The 13,695-nt window shown below is 39.7% G+C and overlaps 1 protein-coding gene across 8 annotated transcripts in view; it reads right to left on the reverse strand.

Annotated features, from left to right (window-relative positions):
* The window catches only part of ldb2a (LIM domain binding 2a), a 94,835-nt gene that overhangs the window by 32,608 nt on the left and 48,532 nt on the right, over nt 1-13,695 (reverse strand). For all 8 annotated transcript variants that reach the window (XM_044206072.1, XM_044206070.1, XM_044206069.1 and 5 more), the window contains exon 3: nt 128-300. In XM_044206072.1, the coding sequence (XP_044062007.1) occupies nt 128-300 (173 nt within the window). The remainder of the gene's footprint in view (nt 1-127; nt 301-13,695) is intronic.

Here is a 13,695-nt window from a genome sequence, read left to right on the forward strand (position 1 = left end):
GAGGAAAAAAAGAATCAAAGAATGTAAATTGATTTGATCTTTAACCAGTTAAACACCTCGTCTGGCCCATTATCATAGCCTGTGATCAATTATTCATGCTGGGAGAAGCTCAGGGGTCAGGTGTTACCTTTGTAAACATTGGCTTCCCGTGCTGGGTGACCATGGTGCACTGATCACAGTCCAGGGTGATGCAGGAGTTGTGGAAGGACTCCTTGGAGTGTTTGAGGATGTAGTGGAGTTCGGTGACCCCTCCCTCAAATACCGTGCTGAAATAACGGGGGATCAACGTCCGGCCGATCGCTGCAGGGAGACAAAAGAGAGGGAAGAGCTGCTAAATATAGAAGGAGACCAAACATGAAATGGTCTGAGGAAATGATCAGACAGAAGAGGGTGACATTATTACATATTGCCACTAACACAGTATCACTAATAGACTCTGATGATGCTACTACTAGTATTAGGTCTATTACTATTACTTCTACAGTGGTTACTGTACAATTTTAAGGCTTCTACTGGTATTACTGTAACTACTACTATTATATAATCTATAGAACTACAGGCTATTGCTGCTACTATTATGATTAGGGTATTGTTTGAAATTCTTTGGCACAAGTGCTGATATAACACCTGAGCTCCAGTACCAAAACAACACTTTATTCTCCAAACCTTAACAGAGTGGTTCAACATTTTGGAAAATTCTCTTTCTTGCTGAGAGTTTGATGAGAAGATTGATACCACTCTTATGTCTGTGCGTTAAGTATGGATCTGGAGCCCGGAGGAGATTAGCATAGCTTAGCATAAATACTGGAAACGGGGAAATGGCTAGCATGGCGCTCTCCAAAGTTCCTTAGCTCTTAAACAACAAATGACTGTTTTTACATTTCTATTTATGGATGGATTAAACAAACAAGATACAATGTGTTAACAAGTGAACTTTAGATCGGCTGAGTTTTGAACTTTGGACAGAGCCAGGCCAGCTGTTTTCTGCTTTTTCAAGTCTTTATGCTAAGCTGAGCTACTCACCTCCTGGCTCTAGCTTAATACTTAATGCACAGACATAAGAGTCGTATCAATCTTCACGTCTAACTTTCAGCAAGAGAGGTAAAAAAAAGTATATATAATGTCAAACTACTCCTTTAATTTAAGAAATATGCATTTTTGTCTACAAAATCCTTTTTTTTATTTAACAAAAGAAATCAAACTTTTCAAATGTCTAAACACAAACGGTCATACAATACGTTGCTTTAATAAAATACATTCTTATGACTTAAATCAGAAACTGTCAGATCAAAGGATAAATAAAGAAGAGATCAATTCTGAGCAAGCATCCAATGCCAGCTATCGGAACAATTTTCATTATTTTGTGCAATAGACGTGTTGTAGTCTGTACCAGAAAGCACTGAGGCTTAATACTCAACCCTACAATGATTACACAAACTACTACCACTACAACTGTTTCTACTACTAATAGTAATAATAGTCATTGAAGTTTTTAGTGCTAATTACTGCAAAAGCTATGTTACTGTATAACAGGTATCATATCATACACGAGATATTACACTGGACATTCAACAAACATAAACAAAAATATTAAATTAAATTCAATAATAAAAATGAAAGATTAAAGATAACACATCCAAAATGAAAAAAGTGATAGTATTTGCTCAGAAAAGCACAATAGCAAAGAAACGGCTTGACAAGGACATCTGCTGTAGATTCATTAATCAAGATAAACATTTCATTGGCTATCAAAAGCTCCTTGGAGGAAGCAGAAACTGATCAGATGTTCAAATTAATAAAATGTATTAAATAATTGAGAGCAAAGACGTTCTTCTTTTCCTATCTGACCCCTTTTCTATCATACAAAATCATTTTGGTTGCTCGTAATACTGCCACTGTAGGAGGGTTTTTTTTTACCCTACATGAAAAATGTTCATATTCAAAAATACTGAGCATGCATTAATTCATATTATTCCAGTCTCATTAAAAACTGAAAAGCCTTCTAATGGGACCAAACAATAAATGCATAACAATAATCCCACACAAATCATTTACAATATTTTTAGCAGTACTGTAGTAATTATGAGAAATCTGAATGAACTCGCTGCTAAATATATGCTATTGAGCAGCAGCCGTCCTGCTGATTGTGGTCAATTTATGAATCAAGAATCTCAGTGCAACAGGCACATTATAGATTTACAGAAACTACTGGATTGTCCTGTAACCTATTGTGTCACTGACTATCGAACACTAGGCAGCCTTCAGGAAACCTATTCACCTTCCAAGAAATACTCAAATCCTTTATTCTTAGATTGAGTCTGATTTCCCCCTGAAAGTGTCAAATAAATCTTCCAGAGCAGAGAGGTAAATTCAACTCTTTCCAACACATCTGAAGATTAAAGATTTTCTTGAAACAACTGACAATATCATGAATTTGGGCCTCTGAATCTACTTCTCCCAAGATATGATGCCTCATATACTACACTCACTTTTGAATATTCCTCATATGAGTGAGACTGCACAGGAAAAAGGAGAGTATTTTCACATATTCTTGAGCATAATATGATTCCACGAGTTTAGTAAGTTTAGTATTAAACTGAATTATTAAGATGGACAACTTCTGCAGTGCAAACTTTTTGCAGAAGTCTAAAGAGACAAAGAACAGGCTGCATGATGAAAACTGGAGGAGGAGTCAGGGAGGGAGAAAGTGTCTTCAGTGTTTTATAGCCCTCAGGCTTTGTCTGGTTTCTATCTCCTCTGCGTTAGCTGGCTTCAAGGAAAAGAATGGATGATACAGAGAGCGAGAGGCTTACATTTCCCATTACATTAGGGATGCACTGTGATGGCATGCAAGATACAGATTCCTTGGAATACTTGGTTGTATTTTATAGTATGAAATCTATGTCCTGTATGTCCTGAAATGCCTTTCCTCAGCTTTTAATTTCAGATTATGAAAATATAACAGTATATTTTGTTAATAGCCGGCAGTTAATTTGGCTAAAATAAAAATGAAATTTCACACAGGAGCTTCCTCATCAAGGGTTTGGAAACCATCTTTGACAAAACAAAACAGTGTCTTTAACAGCAAAACCATCGCACCTAAACTTCAGCTTTACAGCGTAGGAGTTCTTTTGTCTCAGAGCTTCTCTACCTCTGCAACATCAGTGAAAATCCCACTCTGCCTCCCTACTAAGAACCTGAAATCAGGGTTCGACATAATCGATGACCTGGGGCCAGTAAAAGTTTATGCAAGGCAAGTTGATTAGCCAGTGATTGGCCAATTAGAGTCATAAACAGTCTTTCCTGCCCTAGCATCATTCATCCATCATACATATTGTTATAACTTCATATGACCGGAGGACTTGGTATATAAGACGAATATCCAGAGACTTGGCTTTAACTGCACACGTTCAACAATTTATTGAAGACACAAATATTCTGCGTTACATGCACTCTGTGTTAACTGCACGTGGGAGAAGTTTGCCTTCAGGCCTTTCTGGCAGGAAGCCAACTGGACGAAGCACACCTTGTGTTACTCCGCCTCCACATCACATCAGTATAACTGCACGGCACTATATACTGCACATACTTTACATTGTCATACTTGCCGGTACTCGAAAAAAATGTGAGCGAAAGAAACATACAATGCTAGGAAAAGAAAGAGGAGCTTTCTGCTTCTGTGGAAGCAACAATACTCCTGGGTGGAAAACAGCGACTGTGGTATGTTTCGTACAGTTTGCCAGCGATTTCCTGCAAAAGCTGATTGTGGGGGTTCGTTTTATAAACGACAGGTGACTTGCGGAAGCAGACAGAAGGAGCTTGGAGTGACCACACGCACACAAACAAATGCCATTATTTATTTTCTCTCACTGCTCTGTCTATACATATTCATTGAAATGTTATCATAAATTATTAAATTATGGGAAAAAAGAGTTATTGTCATTTTTTGGCTGCTGGGCCAGTGAAACTAGACATGGGCCAGTTAAACTCTGATCTACTGGCCAAGTGGGCCAGTTATGTTGGACACTGGAAATCCTGCTACACGTCTTCTATCCACCAGACCAGAGTGCAGGAAGTCCAGTTCTTTATACAATAGAGCTCCTTCTATCATTAGAGTTGATACTGACATAAATCTACTTGAGTTGCTTTAGCGGAACAGCTGCACTATTAACTGCAATATATACAATGAAACCAATCTCCAAAATCCCAAATCTCCTTTTCAAAAACCCAAATATATTGTCACTTTTTTCTAAAAAGATTATTTTGTCTTTTTTAAAGAAAAGTAAGGCAGCAACTAATGATTATTATCAATTAATCTATACATAATTTTATCAATGAAAATTATGAAAAGTTTCCATCACAGTTTTCCAGAGTCAAGGTGATGTCTCCAGATGTCTTATTTTGTCCAACCAACAGTCCAAAACCAAAAAGATATTACATTTCCTATTATAGAAGATAAAGAAAACAAGTAAACATTCACATCTGAGAAGCTCGAACAACTGAATTTTATGGCACTTTTGCTGAAAATATGAACCAAAATGATTTAACTATAACCAAAATTGACAATATTTTTTTGTCGGTAGACTAATCAATAATCAACCAATTGTTTCAGCTCTAAAGAAAAATCTCATTATAGTCAATACTTCATTACATGACTTGTTAAGATGGATATTTTGCAGTGTAGGCACAGCTTTATTTCACTATAATGTGAAGCGAAAGGGAAAAATTAGATGTTAATGCACAGGATTTACTCAGAATATAAAGCAAGATAGTCTTCAGTGCACAACTTAATATGTAGATCAGGGATTCTGCACGGCATCCACAGAGAGCAGTTGCGTCAAACAGCTTTCACTTGGGACAGAAATTGTAGCCTCTTCTGGTAACTGCAGAGCTCAATATTGTAGTTTCTGTTACTTGTTGAGCAGCTGTGCAGCCCCAATTTGCAGAATGACCCATACATCTACAACACTGAATCTTAGCAGCACATTCCTCCTTATAGAGCCTGCTTTTTCTAGCCTTTATTTTTCTAGCTATATGGTTTCTGCTGAACGCAGATACTCATTTTCAGCATTGCCCTGCTTCACACTCCTGCACCAATACATGCCTGAGAGCTGCACTGCAACCACAGGCTTCATCCAAACATCACTGTGCAGCTCCACTTGAGCAACTTGACTTGCTCAAGGGCAGGGCCAGTAGTTACTGGAAGGTAAAGTGCTACTCCTTCATTCAAACGCGCAGGGGATCTGAACCAGCAACGTTTTGGTGCTAAACTGACATTTTTAATGCTGGCTGCAAACAGTTGATGTCCCCTTTTCTAAATATTCAGATCACATCTGAGTTTTCTTTTGAATATTTTAAAAATTTTACTTATGTGTCATGTCATCTTGTGGACCATCTCTAATTATTACAAGACACCTTAGCCAAACACTGATGTTTACAGTACACCAATGTCCCTTGTATATAAAGATGAGCTACACTGATCACGTAGTTTAAGTGGGTATTTGAAAAACAACACTGCATTAAAAAAAATGTACGGGACTGCGCTGGTGGGGACAGGTAGGACGTGTTGCTTCAGGTACCCGTGAGACAATAAAAAAAACCCATGAGATTATCAGATGTCAAAACACTGCACAGCTGATTATAATACTATAGGACAGGATTTTACATAGTTATCATGGCAGTCATCGTTTTAATTTTGTTGAAACGTTTGTGAGGTAAACAGCAGAACTACGCTGTTCACATTACAAAGTAACCTACCAGGAATGTGCTGCCAACACGGCGCCTTGCTGAATGCTGCCGCATTTCAGTCCGGCAAATTTGAGCAACGTTTAACTTTTTTGTTGGGCGACCCTGCATTGTTGTTTTTTTATTGCTTCTGCATAGGTATTCCGCTGCGTCATCAGAATGGCTTCCTTAAAATGAATGAGGGGGTTGCATTTTTTTTATGCAGGGCTTATGTCAGCTTGAACACTGCCTCAATCAGTGCTTCCCAACCAGGGGTACTTGTACCAATGGGAGCACTTTTGCATCTACTAGGGGGTAGGGTGATTGTGGAGTAGCTTGGCTAATTTGAACAAATGACTATGGCTTGGTTAAAAAAAAAAAACACATCCACATATTTCTGTTCAAGAGGATGAGTAGGATGTATTGAGGCTGATCTTTATTAAATTTATTGTAACAATAACCAATTAAGTAACAGGAAAGGTAAACCGACTGCACAGGATAGCGCACCAACCGTTACCATGTGAGCAGAGAAGTTTGAACAATAGCTTAAAAGTAATGAATAAATGACTTAAACATCCAGCTTCTGCCACTCCAAGTGCCAACTATATACAGTATATATACAGTATATCGTAGTACTACAAATGCAACCTTGTACGAACCGACTGAAAAAAAGAAGAGACCAAGCCTAAACATCGACTATTCCAGGGTCACTCTGTCTTGTATTAAAAACAATATTGTAACAATCTAAATTTTTACATAATTGAAAGTGTTAAATAACATCCAGTTTAAAATCATTTCAAATGAATATATTTGGATCGTGAGGTGTGATGAGCTCATCTGATAGGGCTGTAAAGTTGAGGAACACTGTTAGAAACCCTTAAAACATACAAACAGTATACTTGTTTTTTCTTTGTTTTATTTTCTTTTTGACATCGTTGGTTCAAGTCGGAATCAACCCTCTAATCCCACTAAGTGGTTGTGACCCGGTCCACCCACTGAGCTACGTCGGACTGTTAAATAACAGCAAAAACAAAACAACCATAAATCCTGACTTTCGCATTATGAAGGCGAGCATGTTGGGATTTCCTTTAGCCTCTCGTTCCTCGCCTAGTGGAACAAGTCTCTCTGTTTCTCTACATTTTGCTGCCGGTCAAATCTCCATCATTAGAACACTGGTGGGGGGATCGGGACGGCCACATTATCCAGCAGCACATGGCCTCTGATTTCAAGCAGAAATAATCCATCTTAGAGTCAACACTCTGTTGGCTAGAATTATGCTCTTTTTCCCCTTTCCCCAGGGTGGGTGGGTGGTCAGGAGGAGGTGTGTGTGTAGAGGAGGAGAAGGGGGAGGTGGGAGTGAAGCCTGGGAATAAAACTTAATTTAGAAGTGAAATGTCCCCAAAGACAGTGGCTCGAGAGGCTCTTGAGGTCAGACCTGGATGGTAGAGTCTCAATCGAGAGAGCGAGAGAGAGAGAGAGAGAGAGAGCAAGAGATGAGGATGATGTTGGCAGTTGGGTGAGGGTGTGGGGGATTTGGAGAGGGGAGGCAAGGGGGTGTACCCGTGACTGGCATGTTTTTCAAATTCGATAAAGTCAGGCATGACTAAATAACACATAAAATGTTTGGCATCGTGAGCAGTGGCTGAGGGAAGAGGAGGTAGGGAGGGTGAGCTGCAGGGTCCGCTCGGCGTGGATGACTGTGTAAATGATGCTCTCTCTCTCTTTCTCTCTCTCTCTCTGTATCACTTGCACTGCACTCTCTCTCTCCATATCTCGCTCCCTCCTCGCTCAGCCTCCACCATGGTTGAAAAACAAAGTACGTCTAGGAGTGGAGCTGACTGCTAATGCGGAGGAGCTCTGAGGAGACGAGGGGAGGAACTGAGGGAAGGGGGTGTGTGTGTGTGTTTGGGGGGGCAGTGGGATTGGGAGAGAAAAAATGAGCGAGGGATGAAAGCGAGAGAGAAATAGAGAGAGGGAGAAGAAACTAGGAGGGAAGATGAAAAAATAAGGGCTTGTCAATGAGGGAAAGAAAACTCACTGAGGGGTAATGGGAGGGAGAGACAGCAAGAGAGGGTGAGACAGCAGGAGTGAGAGATAGAGGGAGACAGGGAGAAGGAGGGGGGATTCTCAGGTGATACGCAGATCTGCTTCTTGCCCTCCTCACCAGGCCATGCAGGAACTCTGGTTGCATCTTCTCAACCAAAACTGTCCTAATAAAACCCAGTGTGCGTAGCCCAGGATGACAGAGTGATAGATAAGTATGTAATGGTAGCCATGCTAGCAAGTTTTGGATCATTTCAAGCGCAGTAGTCAAGTGTTTTTCCTCAAATATTTTCTAGGTTCCCTCACTCAGTATTACATTGTAGGCGAACACTTTCGCAGAGTTGCTACAAGTCAGCAGGCCGTATTGTCTTGCTCAATGGCACTTTTAAAGGACATTTGACTATAATAATCATCAAACCCGATATGTTACGTGCATGTTTTAATCTACTGTACTTGGATGCACTTTTCTCTTGTTAACTGTCCATCTACAATGTTCAGAAATTAACAGGGATGACAGCACCATATTTTCAAATTAAATGACAGGGCATTTTCTCTGCTTTACATAATACAAAATTCTTTATCGTTGGATTTCAGTATGTTGATTGGAAGTATAGATGTCACGTTGGGCTTTCAGATCTATTGTTGGGCATGTTTCACCTGATTAATCAAATGATAAATCAAATAGTCCAAAAAAATAATCATCAGATTAATCTATAATGAAAATAATCATTAGTTGCAGGCCTACAAGAGACCAAGATGATGTCTTCAGATTGCTTCCTTTGTCCAGCCAACAGTCCAAAAAATATTCAAAGATACCAAAGATATTCAATTTAGAATGATACAAAACAGAGAAAAGCATTTGAGGTGCTAGAACTGGTGAATGTTTGGATTTTCACTTGACTTAAATTACTAATTTTTGTTAATAATTTTCTGTTGGCGTGAAGTGATTAATCAACTAATATTCCCAGTACTAGTTTCAGTGGATAAAGGCATAGGGGCAGATTTTCATCCAAAAAAAAAAGTACACAGCCACACAAGATAAGTGTGGACAAAAGGAGAACTTCCCAGTGACATGAGACACATCATTCACCACACTTCTAAAAAAAATGAGCCTCATCAACCCCTATGTTGTAGCCCCATGTTGAAAACACTATCCTTTATCTTTTAATAGGCAGTCAGATGCACACTCACCAACAGTGCACAAGCCAAACAAACTTCAGACAAATAACTGCAGAACGACAAAAAACTTACATGGAGTCAGGACGACATGAAATTTATTTGTTGGCAACCTTATTTATTTTTCTTTCCTCTCTCTTTCTCTCTCTTCTTCATGTTTTCTTTTTCCTGCAGCATGCTGATTGGCCAGTCTTCAGACGCGTGGCACTCCAGAGATACAGATTAGCTGGCACTTGTTTGGGCGAACACGACAAGCAGCATATGCCTCTCAAGTAACGTGTACCCAAACATGCAATTTACAAATAATTAACGTGGTGTTAATTAGTCACATTAATTCATGCCACTTTGTTGGGATTGTTTCCCCCCGTCGGTCCCCAGGACTCCTGCCAGCAACGTCAGCCAGCGAGACGGCGAGAGCGATTTTTCTGCTCCGAAGCAAGAGCAGGCGTCAGAAGAAAGAAGGGTCGCTGGCTGGTGTATACACAGTGGCACACACACACACACACAGACACACAGAACACATAATACATACTGGCAACTACACATACGCAGAGTAATATGCATATACGGTTTATATTCATAATCATGAATATTTATATCCCTCTTATGGACACACGTGCACACCCACACATCAAACAATGACAATATGTGCAGATGCGTGTGTGTGAGTTCATGTTTGAGATTAAGTACAGAAAATACAGAACTTTATTCTTTATTGTTGTTATTCTCAACAAATCCCATCAAAAGACCAAAACCAACAATGCATTTGTCCATCTCTCAATACTTAACCTACTTCCCTATCCTGCCTGTGGCACTCAGCCCCAAGCCCATTCATTCCTAGTGATATACAGGAGTGACACTGAGTATTCACGGCAGCATGACAATGTATATGGCTCTGACTCAAATAAACTACAGTGCTCATGTTCATTGGTAATGAAGGAACATGTCACCCAGCGCAACAGTGTGGCTCATTGATGTGTTTTAATAGTTTTTGGACAACCGTGGAGCTCTATGACACAGAGGGATAAGCTACATCAGGCTCTGGCTAAATAGACAATACTTGTTTGTAGCATCAATTTATTGTTTGTTTTGGTTCACCAAACTTTTTCTTGAAAGCATTTCTAAAAAGTTTGGGCTGGGTGTTGTATGGAAAAATCTAAAAAAAAACATGTTTGCTGGGCCTCGCCTAGCCTCACCATGTGTGAGGGACAAAAGACAGGCCTACCTGGAAAAGCCGAAGCCTTCACTATGGGGCTTGACTTAGATACAAAGAACAGACAATGGGAAGGCGCCAAGCTGACACAGCCATTAATTCACACCTGAATTCGAAAGTGAGACGAGATCTTGTTTGAACCCAACGCAAGATATCAGTTGAAGCTAAACAACGGACTCCTATTGGAAGATGCGCGAGACAGTGCATGAAATCTCGGCGGACAGCTATGACGACACCAACTCTATGAAGCCTGGCACTCCACACTGCCCGTTGCCATTTTCACAGTAACCCGTTTACTAAAGGAGGCACATCACGCCTCTCTCCGCGGTAACTGCCGTTACCGCAAGTTTCACATGAGCTTTAATTTCCCTAGGATGAGTCTTAACTCGCTGGACGAGAAACAGACTGTTTTGTGTTTGCTGAACACTTTCTGGATCCTGATCGTTTACTTCCCGTTATGATCCCGTACCTGCGGAAGGCAGAGACACGTACTGACCGTTCCCTTCACAGACAGCAAGAGCGCCGCTGAGCCCCTCTCCGTACCGACGTCTGCCAGCTAAGCTGCACGTTATTTTGAGGACAAATAGAGTTTTAGCTCTATCCCTTTATTTAAAATTTGCGGGTCTGCCTGCCATTTGGTTGTGCGTGACGACCACCCACGTGTTCGCCATTTTCCTTGTACCCCCCCTCTATTGTCCCACACACACACACACACACACACAAACACACACCCACACTTTATATACTTGCTCATTGTTGTATGCTTATTGTGTTTAGACTAGACAATAGTGGTTGTTGATCAAAGTTATTGATTGTCAATCAGTGCTAAGGTTAAATAAACGTTACTGTATCTTTTAAAGAGCAGTTGCCTGTGGTTATTGTGTGTACATGTCGTGATGATAGCTGGTTGCAACGGTCAGTGTTCGGATCTCACCCTTCACTATTCCCCCTTTAAATGTAAGACAGTGCCTTAAATATCAAAATTTTTAGGTGGACAGCCACCTTTGAGACTCTTTTTCACGTTCGGTTATTGGTCCCTGATCCCAGGGTGGTGCCCCGCAATTATTAATCTATATTAATAATTTTGATAATAATAATAATTTTATTAATATTTAAATTTCTTTGATAATATCTTTGATATTTCTGTTAATAACCAAACCTGCCCTATCTGAATCCCAACACTACACGTTTTAATGAAACAATTTACAGTAAGTCAAACTTCTCAAATATAAAATGTTGTCAAAACACAAGCAGTCGTACAAGAACTTTGCCTAAAAAAATAGGTTTGAAATAATAAATAGACAAAAAAATATGATTGAAATCAGGAATTATTCGATCAAATAATAAGTAAACAAGTCAATGAACATGACCCTGTTGCATTGCATTGACAGATTTTAGAACCAAAATATTATTGAGGTTTGATACCCATCCCCAGTAAGGGAGAAAAACATGGACTCAAGGGCAGTTTGTGTAGGAACATGGTTGTAGTTTTACCTTGTATTGCATGTATTTTACATTATATGCATGATGTTCACGTGGGTGAATGGTTTAATATGCACTGTGTATATGCCTGGAGGGGTTTTATATGTGTATACTGTATAACTTGTACTTATGACCCTATACTATATACTGTACGCACTGTGTCTGTGTGATTCTGCTTGTGCTTGTAAGTGTTGCATATCCGTGTGTCAGTTGAAATCCATGATGCACAGGAGAGCAGCAGAGCTATATGTTGTGAGTTGGTTGAATCTGTGTTGTCCATTCTGACACTCACACACATATTTACACACATACAGCATATACATGCACAGTAATGATGCGCCTAGGGAGTACAGAGGCAGTTAGGTAAACAATATGCACACCCACATGCATGAACAAAAATAAATACATGTAAACATGCAGAGATGGGCCAGGAAACATAATTGAACTATGCCATCGCCTCTTCCATCCCTCCTGAGTAAACAGACCATCCATTATTATTTTTATAGATTTGAATGCAAACGTTTTGTATTCAAACTGGTAAAAATCTTTGAAATTAAGGGTTAAATTAATTTCTTAATGACAAATGAATGTAATGCATCTTATAGTGAATGCTTTAATTTTTTTAAACTATGCACTTTACAATTATATAACTATGACTAAAGAGGAATTGCTTTCCCACCAAAAAAGAGAGAAGAAAAAAAGTACAATAAAAAAACATAAAGAAACATTTAAGCCATCTCTTCTGATTATTACTGTATTACAGCCTTGTGACTTGTCCAAGAGTCCTTTAGCAAGGCACTTAATTTCCACCAGCTCACCTGCTGTAAAGTCACTGAGGGCAGACATGAGCTTCATGCTAAATGCCTCAATTATGAAATCTAAAATGCTTCAAAGCAGCAGTTAAAGGTCTATATATGAGACAGGAAAGAGCAAATTCTGTATCACTCTTGAGTCAAAGCAGCCCCTGAATTTCATGCTAAACCAATCACAAAGTATCAGTCCCATTTTTCATGAAGTTGAGAGTAAAAGGCTGGAACCATGACTGGTTCAAATAGTAATAACTATAAAAGAGAACATAGCAGGCTGTCACTAAACATCCTCCATGTGGCAGCAAACACAAGAGGAGTTCTACTTTAAAAGAAAGTCTTTACCTCAAAGTTATTGATTAAAGTTCATCATCCAATATCTGCAAAATATAGACAATCTACTGTTTTGAAGGGTAATCATTTTGTGAGCCACAGATTAAAGCTACTTCTATCCTTTGAAAAGTACCATCATTTCTGTCTAATTGTGTGCTATCAATCATTTTTGCAAGGAAAGATGTCGTCATTTTTTTTTTCTAAATGGCATTATCTCAGTTTGGAATGAGACTAGTCAAACCCAGACCACTCAGACTTGTCAGCACTGTTCGCCCAACCTGTCCAGCTAGTTGATGATTAAACTGCATGCTGGTGGAGTACAGACAAATTAAAAAGCACATGCGGGGGGGTTAGAAAGTCGGGAGATACTCAGTGGGCGATTATGCAGCAAATGCAGCTCTCCGCAGTGCAGAAGAGAAAAGGACAGAAATGAGAAGGGGGAGAGCAAGGAGAAAATGTGGATGATCCATAATGTCTGCATTCATCAGACAATAGCTGGCTCGTTTCAATGGCCAGGTGGAGCTCAATAGATAGAGCAAGGCACTTACAGGTTAGGGGTTTAATTCCCTTTGAGGTTTAGTGGAAAGTTAGGGACACTAACATTTACAGGGTGAGAGGTTCAGTTTCCTGCTATCCCTTTTCCGGCAGCTGGAGGGCCGGTTAATGGTATGTTTGTAACATTGATGTAATCTTACATTAATGTTACGTTTCAACATTCATATTTGAGAAATTAGTAGCTATGCTTGCTTGGGTAATGTTAGCTGACCAACAGCTATCCAGCTAGCGTAACCTAGCGTAACAGAGCGGCGACGTATACAGATGTATACAGTGACATAATGACATGGCCCTATGGTGGCTCTCTAGCTTGTGGAAAAGCAAACGGTTCTTAGAAGGTTCGCAAATTGAACCAACTCCGAA

Source organism: Siniperca chuatsi, linkage group LG8 (assembly GCF_020085105.1).
Source record: "Siniperca chuatsi isolate FFG_IHB_CAS linkage group LG8, ASM2008510v1, whole genome shotgun sequence".
Taxonomy (NCBI): Eukaryota; Metazoa; Chordata; class Actinopteri; order Centrarchiformes; family Sinipercidae; genus Siniperca; species Siniperca chuatsi.